The sequence below is a fragment of the Echinops telfairi genome, unplaced genomic scaffold (assembly GCF_000313985.2).
Source record: "Echinops telfairi isolate 266 unplaced genomic scaffold, ASM31398v2 ScPeMD7_1957;HRSCAF=2489, whole genome shotgun sequence".
Taxonomy (NCBI): Eukaryota; Metazoa; Chordata; class Mammalia; order Afrosoricida; family Tenrecidae; genus Echinops; species Echinops telfairi.
In genome coordinates this window covers 2,319,297-2,330,556 of record NW_022105855.1, presented here as the reverse complement: position 1 = coordinate 2,330,556, position 11,260 = coordinate 2,319,297, and the positions used below count along the sequence as shown (strand labels likewise).

Here is an 11,260-nt window from a genome sequence, read left to right as displayed (position 1 = left end):
TCTAGAACCGATTAACCGCGATAAACGAGGGTTCACTGTACACATGATACATACAGCAAACAGGCAGCCAAACTGAAGGAGTCACACAGCTACAGGGCCAGCTTCCTTGGCTGCCAAAGCCCATGAAGGGCAGAAGGAGGGCACAGTCCTGTCCACGCAAGGTGATGCGGAGCGCTCTGAGAAACCCGTTTTGTGCTGTGCCACGCCTTGTTATACTTGGGCTCACGTCACTATTCAGGAGAACTTATACAAATAGTTCTGACTTGTGTGCCTGTGTAAGGGAGTGTTTGATATATCAGGCTTGCTTAGTTCATAGACAGAACTCAGGACAATCTTACCCGGAAGATGGATAGGTCTGTACTCAGGTAGCCTGAGTGGTATTGGCCCCAAAGAAACTCACTCTTCTTTTTAAAAATCGACAGTTTTGTTGAAACACAATTCACATACCATACAACCCAATGGTTTGGCCATATTACAAAGAGTTGTGCAATCATCCCACAAACAATTCTAGAACATTTTTTTTCATTCTTGAACTCATTATTATTAGCCTCCATTTCCCCTGCCATAACCCTAAAAAGCTGCTAATCCAGTTCCTGTCTCTGTAGATTTACCTATTCTGGATTTCATGTAAAGGAAACCGTACACACATTTTAAAAACACAACAACAAAATATTTTTTAAAAAACCAAAACCACAGAAAACCCTTAATCCAAAAGGGTTTTGGATTAAGCAGAAAGTATTAAAACTAGAACACACTTAAAATGGGTCAAAAGGGAGAACAAATGATAAGGTGTTAAATTTTAACCTAAGGCTACTCACATCCCTGGTCAATGGTCAGAGGGGATTCAATGGAGACTTAATCCATGTGGGGATTCTAATGCAGCCAAAAGAGATCCTTGATTCCACTCCCCGCCCAATCCTTATACTGCTTTTCCTTAGCTAAGTAGATGATACCACCATCCATGTCCATCTGGTCGCTCACCACAAAACAGCACTTGGCTTCAAGACTTCTCTTTTCTTTGTGCCCCACCTCCACTCATCAGCAAGTCCCGTCAACCATAGCTCTGCAAGTCCCAAGTCTACCCTCTCCCCCTTCTCTACCATCTATCTCACTGCTCTATACCACCACCTTCCCCATACCTCCTAATAGTCCTCCACTTCTCCTCTTGCTAATGGATCACTAAGAAGCCCTGCTGGCACAGGGGGTTAAGGGTTGGATTCCTAACCACATGGCTGGCCATTCAAACCTAACAGCTACTCCACAGGAAGAAGATAAAACTGCCTGCTCCCATAATGATTTCCAGTCTGGAAACCCCAAGGAGCAGTTCTACCCTGCCCTAGAGGGTCACTAAGAATCAGAATAGACTCAGTGGCACTGGACTAGAATGCTTCTTCCTCCATTCCCAGTACAACAGCCAGAGTAAGCCTTGAAAAATCCCCTTGCCAACACTATGTCACAGTGCTGGCTTCATTCAGGACTTACATCCTAGCACACATCTAAAAAAAACTCCCTATCCTGGTAGAGCCAGGAACAGCAGTTAGAAAAGATAGTTTTGGTTACAGAAACAAACGTGGAGGTCAGATGATAAAATTTTGCAAGACAAATGACTTCTTCACAAATATCCTTTTTTCAAAAGCACAAGAGATAGCAAACATGTGGACTTCTCCAGACGGAATACACAGAAATCAAATCTGCGGGGGAGATGATGGGAAGCTCAATACCAGCAGCTGAAAGTGAAGCCAGCGGCTGACCGCAGAGCAGACCACCAACTGCTCACAGGGAAGTTCAGGTGCAAACGGAGTATAATCAGAACAAGTCCAGGAGAGCCAAAATATGACCGTGAGTCTCTCCCCATTGACTTTCAAGAACATCTGAAGCACAGCTTTCATATTTTGTAACATGAAAAGCAAAAGGACCTAAACGGCTGTGGAATGGCATCAAGAATCTCCGACATGAAGGAAGCAAAAGGCCATTTAAAAGGACACAAAGAAAAGCTCTAGATGATGTTAGGAGAGATTCTGACGCCGAATGCTCTTAGTTGTAGCGTAACTAAGGTAAATGGAAGAAATGGTGACATCGAAGAGCTGAAGAGAAAATTTCTAAGGACAGCTTGAGAAGACAAAGGAAAATATTATAATGAAATATGCAAAAGAAGAACACGCCCAACATGCTTAAACTGAAAGAACTCAAGCCTCGAGTTGCAACATTGAAAGATTCTATGGGCAAATATTGGGTGATGCAGAAGGATCGAAAGACGATGGAAAGAATACAAAGACACTGTACCAAAAAGAGCTGGCCGACACTCAACTCTTTCAAGAGACAGCAGAGGCCCAAGGATCCATGGTTGTGAAGGAAGACACTCAAGCTGCACTGAATGTATCAGCCAAAAACAAGGCTTTAGAAGTTGAGGGAAGAGCAACTGAACATCTCAACAGGCTGATGAACACTGGAAGTACTCACTCGTCTATGCCAGGAAACTGGGAAGAGAGCGACTTGGCCAACTGAAGAGATCCACATTGGTACCCATTGCAAAGAAAGGACTTTTCCCTCTGACCCTACCTACCAGAGCAGGGCAGAACTAGCAGGGCCTCGAGACCGCCACCTCTGCTCAAGACTTCAGGCCCAGGCCACCTATTTGAGAGCCCCCATGCCACCTCACTTCTAACCTGCTGGCTGCAAATTTCCACCTGTCCCCTAAGGCTTCCAGTTGTGAGCTCGGGGATTCCTGGGTTCTTTGGGGATCTCAATATGGTTTGGCATCGATCTCCCCCCAGTCTCCTCTGCTCCCTTGTTGATATCTCAAAAGAGATCGATTCAAGACATGCCTCACCCTCATCTTGCCTCAGTGATGGAAAAAGACAATCCATTCCCAAGAGAGATGAGATGGCAGGACTAGCAGTTAGGATTCTTTTGTTTCTTTAAATCATTTTATTAGGGGCTCATACAACTCTTATCACAATCCATACATACATCAATTGTGTAAAGCACATTTGTACATTCATTGCCCTCATCACTCTCAAAACATTTGCTCTCCATTTAAGCTCCTGGCTTATTTCCCCCCTCATTCCCCCCCTCCCTCCCCGTTCCCCTGCTCCCCTCCCTCATGAACCCTTGATAATTTATAAATTATTATTTTGTCATATCTTACACTTCTGATTCTTACAGATATTTGGGGGGGGGGGAGGTGGAGTCCAATCCATAACATCAGGTGTGGTCTGGAGCCCTAAGAGGCTAACAAAGATGCCATTTACTAGGTAAATTTCAAGGTTTGGGAGACGATCTCCCAGGAGCTAAGACAAAGGCCTTAAGGCAGCGGTTCTCAACCTTTCACAGGTGTCGCTTAAGACCAGCAGAAAACACATATTTAGGTCTTAGGAACTGGGACACGGCTCTTCTATCTGTCTCCAGGCGGTCCGCCCACATGCAGATATGCCCACATACGAGAACTGTTACCCATGCTACAGCATGCTTCAAGGCAAAATTTCATTTATTTGTTATTAGAAATAAATATTTCACAATATATAATGACATATTTCTTTGTGACGAATCACAATGCTTTAATTATGTTCAATTTGAAACAATGAAAGTACATCCTGCGTATCAGATGTTTGCACGATGATTCATAACAGTAGCAAAATTACAGATAAAAAAGAAAAAAAAAAAAAATTATGTTTGGAGGTCACCACAACATGAGGAATTATACTAAAGGATCGCAGTCTTAAGGTAAAGCCAGACTCTATTCAGGCTCATAGTGACCCTTCCAAACCGGAAACTGCCCCATAATAGGATTTCCTAGTCTGTAATCTTTATGGGAGCAGACTGCTAGGTCTTTTGTTCCCCATAGAGCCTCTAGCAAGTTCAAACCTTTCCTTTAACAGCAAAGTGCTTAACTGCTGTTAACAAAGAGTTTCCAAGGCTGTGAATACAGCCTCATTTTTCTCCCTGGGAACAACTGGTTTGAACCATCAACCTTGTGGTTAGCAGTACAATGCCTAACCCACACTACTACTGGGGCTCCTTATTACAAGTATATTGTAGATGGTAAACAATACTTGTTATTGTGTTGAGTAAGTGAACCAACAGAATAATTTAACAAGAGTATAATGACAGAGACTTTCTAAAAACACAAAAAGGAATTTTGACACTGAATGCATTTCATCTCATTCTATAAAAAAATTAACAAGTTCAAATTTCACTGAGACATTTCCAAATCATATATAGGTATATATATGTATATATATATATATACACACACTTACACATGTACATATACATGTGTGTTGTTTACATAAGTGTGGGTGTGTGTGTGCATACATACATAAGCAAGGAGACTACACTGTCATGCCTGGCAGTGAATCCAGCACATGGCTGGTGATCAGTAAGTATTGGATGGATATATGTCCGTTCAGGCCTAGACAATATCATCCAATGAGTTTGATTTCAAATATGGTCATAAAATAATTGTAATTTAATATGAAATCTACTGGATTTTTATAGATTTGCATGGGTCTTACTCCTGTCAAAATCATCCTGGAGACCTATGCACTTATCCACGGTTGCCAACATTATCCTAAAGAGTTGTTCAAAAATGTTTCCATGAAAAGTCTGGGTGCCCCTCTAGGCAAACACAAAATCAAAACAGAAAAAAAATATGCTACCATTTGGCGGGGAGGGGGGGATTGGCTTAATAAATTGTATTTTTAAATGTATTTTCTGGCATGCCTCCAGATTTATGACCCTTTTTGGTTGTACTGTTTGGACTTGTAGCAAGTCTTTCAGCTGAATTGTCTCCTGAATAATTCCAATCACAAAGGAAAAAGAGTAACATTTTTATTACCTCTGATTACCCTGTAACTCATGAGTCCTTTTGCCGGTTTCAGGGGGCAGGCTTCCTCGCTGGGACAGAAAAACAGGTAGCAGTTGGGTTGTCTAATTGTTTTGCGAGTGTCGAAGATCACCAGGTTACATGCTTTGTTTCCTGCAAAGAGAGGTTTGCAAGCCCATTATTTCGAAATAGTGTTTTCTGACGGGCACGGCGAGAAGGGAAGACCTTAATTTAGTCTGGGGTCCAGCACAAGTGCCTTTCTTTGTCCACTTGCTTGCTGACTGCTGAATCATTTCCCTTTGCTTTCCCGAATCACAATTTTAAAAGACACTGAGTTTTTAAATCTAACAGAAAGGAGTCATCGGAAAAAGCAGTTTTTTAAAGCCCTCAAAATGAACACAGAGGTGATGACTTTGCCTCCTTTAGGTGACGTCAAGTTAGACCCTAAACAGTGGATTTAACACTCATGATGTCGCTGATCGCTTTATCCTGAAGTATTTCAAACACTGATAAAGCCTTAATTAACTAGAGTTGTGGAGTGGGGCCGTAGTAAAGGATCTGATCTGTGAATGGAATACCAAGTTCGTCGTTTCCTCTGTATCTGGGCTGTTCTTTGGATCCTTCCTGCCCGGTCCCCACTCCCACCCCTCCTTGCCATTGTTGCTCTCCGGTTTCTCTGCCTTCGTTTTCATTGCAACTTTATTTTTGGCTTTTCTTTTCCATCTAGTGGAGATGATTCTCCCTATTCACCATAGCTTAGAGTTGACTTTGGCCTTCATTTGGCACAAAGGTTGTACATCTTGGCCTGCGACCCCTGAACTAAAATAGCGATCCAAACGTCCGTGCTCTGGGAGAATATAGGCTACTCTGGTTTTTGCATGTCACGCACCCATGTAAAGACTGTGCATGCATATAAAATGTGGGTGCCCAGGAAATGAGCATGAGGGGATTGCAAAACCCATACAACTCATGTGTAATTTGCCTCAAAATAAGATTAATTATTCAATACATAGGCCCTGCCAGCCACCAACCCCTTCTAGCTCCCTCACTCTGCCTTCCCATGAGGAGTAAGACAGAAGAAGGGTTTTATTTTATGTGGGGTTTTCACGAACAGCAGCTTATTTTCTCACCGGAGAGGGTAGAAGTCGGAATTCAGGGCACTGATGATAAGGAGAGGGTCACTCTCTGTTTGCCAGGGCAGAGATTTTTGCCCCTTTTCAGTTTTTGTAACTCAGCCTCCTGGGTCATCTTCCCATGGCATCAGGGTCCCCCCATTTGTGTGTGTCTGTGCCTATGTTTTATCGACATAATAACATATCATATAATTCAATCATTTAAACACATGCAAAGTTGTGCAATCATCACAATTTTAGAACATTTTCTACCTTTTTAAAAAAACACTATAGCACTGTTTATTGACCACTGTTCCCCAGTATTTACAATAAAGTAAACAATATATCATTGGATTAGCATTCTGGTTACTACGAAGTTATTTTTCCTGGCTTCAACTGAACCAGAGTGACCCAAACACAGAGAAGACTGACTAGCCACGTAAAGAGGCGTTGGGGTCAAACAACACACACGCAGGTCAGTAGTTGGGGTGACAAGTTTGTTCACCCATTTATGGCAGCAGGTGGGTCCTACACAGTAACATCTCTAACCATCACCAGCAAGGTCTTAAGACATTCCATTGCTTTTAGTCAATAGAACACTGGAATTTCAGCTTCCTGTCAAGGAATGGCTATCTAAAAGGAATAAGTGCCCATGGAACTAAGCCTTGCTTGGCTTATTAAAAATACCAATATGGTCTAGTTTTCATAGCTGGGTGGGGAGGTCCTGAGGACCGCGCTAAGATTTTTTCACTCAGAGAATCTTACAAAATTTGCAATTTATTCTCTAATGCAGAGGGAATCATATACCATTGTATCAACTCTTATTTTCTGATAAATGAAGCCACTACAGAAAGCTTTATTTGTTCAGCGTAACCAGTGATGTAACAACAACAATCTTTGAACAACAAAGATGTCCCTTGGAGGACTAAGGAGCGCCTGACCCGAGCCATGGTATTTTCCAGGGCCTCGTGTAATGAGGAAGGCCAGAGAAGAACTGGTGCATCTGAACTGCGGGGCTGGGGAGAGCAATGAAAGTACCACAGACTGCCCGAACAATGGACACATCGGTCTGGGAAGAAGCACAGCCGGAATGCTCTGGGGAAGCCAGGGTGGCGAGCCCTCACCTCTACATTTTGGGCAGGTTATCAGAAGAGACCAGTTCCTGGAAAGGGCCACCGTGCTTGGTAAAGCAGGTGGTCAGTGAAAAAGAGGAAGACCCTCACGGGATGGATCGACACAGTGGCTGCAGCACTAGCTTCAAACCCAACAATCGCAAGATGGTACAGGGCCGGACAGTGTTTTGTTCTATTGTACATTAGGTCACTACAAGTCAAAACTGACTTGGTGGTACCTGATAACAAGAGATGCCTCCTAGAACATAACACCAGTGGTTCTCAACCTTCTTCTACTTACTCACCGGAGGGACACACACACACACACACACACACACCATCAGTAATGATTTTCAGCTTAGGGGAAGGAGGGCGCACAAGTGGATAAGGTGGTTTTGTTGTTGGGAGCTGCCATCCCCAACTCATGGTGATGCCTTGTCTAATGGAATGAAATGACATCAGACTCTGCATCACATCCATGATCTGTTGTGGATCAGACTATCGTGATCCTGAGGGTTTTACTGCCAGATCTCCAGGCCTTTCTTCCTAGTCTATCTGAAATTTGCTCAGCATCAATAGCAACATACAACCCTCCAGCGGTCGACAGGAGGCAGCTGTTCATGAGGTACACCAGCCAGGAATCAAACCCAGGTCTTCTTCATGAAGAGGTGGGCGCCCCACCACTGGTGACCAGGGGCCCCACTATGGATAAGGATCCTCAGGGATTGCGCCCACTCTATTGAGGATAAACTATTCAGTGACATCTGCCAGCTATTTATGTCACTCAACAAATGGAAAGAACAGGTGCCACAAGACGGTTACTTACCTGATATGTTTTTTGTTGAACAGCATGAATTAACACAGTCTTCTTGAGTCAGTGTGTGGATGGGCTCATTGCCTCTGATTCCCTTAGAAAGAGAGGACTGGATGTCGATGACAACATCTTCCAGACTCTTCACTGGGCAATACTGACTGGCAGACAGCCTTAGTGTCAGGAAACACATTATTAGGAAAATCAGGCTTTGTTCTTCCCTGAGAAACATTTTAAATTTCAGGTTAGTCTTAATCCTCAAAGGTCAATGTATGATCATTCGCCTGGTCTGAGTTTCTTCCAAGGTTGCCAGATAATGGGATCTCTTTTCTAGAACAAAAATCAAAAGTAGAAAACCTTCAATGAGTTGGATTTCATTCAACAAACCCAGGGAAGACACATTTAATCTTCTTAAGAGTCAATGAGGACTGCTCAGTTATAATTTCTAAAAAAGGTGGAAATAAGCAAGTATTTCTATTTCATGATTAATAATTAGAGACTTTGCATTAAAAATTGGCCCACAATTAATAAACACAGATGTCTCATTAATGCCTCATTAATGCTTAGAAGCCGACAAGTATCTGTGAAGGCCTGGGTCTGCCTCTTGGCTCTAGACCCCTTTCTTTTCTTGCCTCTCCCAGCCAGATGACGGGGAGAGGCCACGCCGTCTGTACTTCCTGACTAAGCAGGGCTGATAGGTTCGGGCCTCTTTCCTTTCTCACACACCACAGATAGTGTTGTGCTAACTGATGTACATCGACAAGGGGGCTTCAAAAGGTTTGTGGAAAATTCCATTATCATTTAATTCTAGGTTTCCATGATCCCCCACCCTCACCCTGTAATCTCCGGTATAGATTACCCCATTTAGTCTCTGTTCCCCCCTCATTTTCTAGATGAGAACATTAAGGCCATCTTTCTCATTCTTTTGGTATCAAACCTGAGACAGGAAACCACAGTAATCTAAGTTTAGGAAGTCGGTAGTCAGCAGGAGGAAGTGCTGGCTCCATTAAAGGAAAGTTTAGGGGTAGGTCTCCTGCTCAACACCCCTAAAACCAGAATGCCACACAAATGTATAATGACTTGATTGGTTAAACTGGTTCTTCTAGGAAAACTACTGTTCACCTAAGAGGAAGTGCCAGAAACTATGCTTACCCACCTACATTTCTAGAATGCAGATTTTTTTTCTGAAAGAAACCCAGAGCACAATTGTTACAACTCTGCCTTTTTTTTTTAATGACTATTTGGGTGGTGTGTTAGTCTGGGTACTTTAGAGAAACAAATCCACAGAAACTCATGTATAAGAGAGAGTTTTATATAAAGATTAAGTGCACATCAAGAAAACATCCCAACCCAGTGCTGCCCAAACCCCCAAGTCCAACATTAACACATATGTCCAACAACAATCCACAAAATCCCCCTCCATCTCACAAATCACACACCGTGATGCCTACTGCAGGAGGAAAGCCGAATCAGTGAACATGTAAGCATCTCAGCGCTGGCAGGGTCTCCGCCCGGCTGCTCCAGCACCCAACGCTGCATCGGGGTAGGTCCAGGTGGCATCTCCTTGGGGATGTCTTACAGGAAGTGAGCCTTGCAAGCTGAAGCTGGGAACTGCTAAGGCAGCTGCACCCTGGTACGACCATCACAAAGCAAGAGACCCGAGAACTAAAAAGACGAGGCTCACCGAGCCATTTATCTCTCCACCCTTCAATTAACCTCACATGTGTTTATTGGCCAGGTTGGCATGATAAACTACCTCAGGTGGTATAATGAAGCTTAGGATCTTTTCTGAGAGAAACATTTTTAAATTTCTATAATGAAATACAAGTAGTCCCCAATTTATGATGAGATTTCAATACAATGTCTCCATCATCTAAGTCAGTTCTAATGGAAGTTGAATATCTCATGTTAAAAAAATAGTGTTCATTATTAATGCCATCTATTATGGTATCTTTATCAATCAGATCTTTACTAGTCTTTAGGGGTTGCCATAAGAATGATAACATCAGCAAATTATATGCTACAGTATTATATATAGTACATAAGCAGATATTACTAACTATAAGATAAACCCTCCAAAAAACCCAAAATCAACAAAAAAAGGGCAGCCCTGTGGTGTGTCATAACTCAAATATGTCATAAATGAGAAATGCAAGTTTACAAAGGCAGTCAGATATTGAGACAGCCACTCCTTATGTACACAGTGACATAATTCATTTCCAACAACCAGGTCGTGAAGAAATGGACGATGAACACCAAAGCTCACATCATTACCAAAACCAAACTCACTGCCATCGAGACGAGGCCGAGTCACACAGACTACAGGACTAGGCAGAACTGCTCCTGTGAGTTTTTGAGACTAATTCTTTGCAGGTGTAGAAAACAGCATCTTTCTTCCACTACATCATTACACAACTGCCGAATGATATCATTATATAACTTACAAATTACTGAGAACCACAGCACAGTCAAGTTGCCACGTACCTTAACCAGCACAGCCAGCATTACTCTCACCTTGGACCTGAGCATTCCTTATGTCAGACATACATCATTACATTGGGGCTAGTAGTCCAGCACTTAAAAGTATGTGCTACCCGAGGGGACTCCTCAGAGCCCTACTGGTCTTTCTACTACTGCTGTGGCTTGTTGCCTGCATACCTCTTCAAGGAAATGCTACATTTCAGTTCAACATTAGTAAAAAAAGTTGCCAGCCAAGTTCACAGTCTGCTCGAGTTGTGTCCGTGGACACCTGGGTAACCCCAGGTTAAGAATACCAGCCCCTGTGTTTTGTCGGTCTCTTTTCTAGTCCTAGGGAAACAAAACCGAAAACCAGGCCCAATACTTGATTCTGACATAGTCTCACCTCCCTCACTGGTTTGCAAGTAAACCTGAACTCCGCAAGGCGGATGGGGAAGCTACCAGGTGCTATGTTTTCAGTATTCAGCATCTTTATAGACGGACGAGTTTATCAGTTTATCGCACTAAAGGTACTCAACAAATACTAGGTAAATGCAGTCTTGCAATCATTACTATTCGATATATCTTTAGGCCCAACGGGTCCAAAGTCGAGTTGAATCCTGCCACTGATAGGGGGAAAGGATGCAGGTGGGTGGAGGAGGAAGCGCCTGGGCTTGAAAGCGTGTTTGTTTCCCGAGCTCACGGAAGCCTGCACACGTTCACACGACTCCCACAATAATCTAACTGTTCACACGCATCCGCAACTACAGAACATTCGCTCGTTAGCATGCTCACTAATGAATGCCAGGACAAAGCAGAGAGGGTGGGCATTTTTCCTTCCCTTCCGGAGACCTCTGTGGCTCTCTCAACTATTCTGCCTCTCCTGCCCAGGTCACTGCGCAGGCCGAGCTCCGGGGCTTGGGGCCAGCCCCGCGCTCGCCCC

General features: G+C 43.4%; 1 protein-coding gene across 2 annotated transcripts in view; it reads right to left on the bottom strand.

The window, feature by feature from the left end:
• Window positions 1–11,260, bottom strand: part of MANSC1 (MANSC domain containing 1) — a 29,022-nt gene that overhangs the window by 9,257 nt on the left and 8,505 nt on the right. The window contains exons 1-3 of one of the 2 annotated variants that reach the window (XM_045293274.1): window positions 9,300–9,319; window positions 7,876–8,190; window positions 4,838–4,978 (exon numbers count right to left, since the gene is read on the bottom strand). In XM_045293274.1, the coding sequence (XP_045149209.1) occupies window positions 4,838–4,978; window positions 7,876–8,092 (358 nt within the window). In that variant the 5' untranslated portion in view covers window positions 8,093–8,190; window positions 9,300–9,319. Of the gene's footprint in view, window positions 1–4,837; window positions 4,979–7,875; window positions 8,191–9,299; window positions 9,320–11,260 lie in introns of those variants that run through there. The other variant, XM_004716229.2, reaches the window with a different exon arrangement.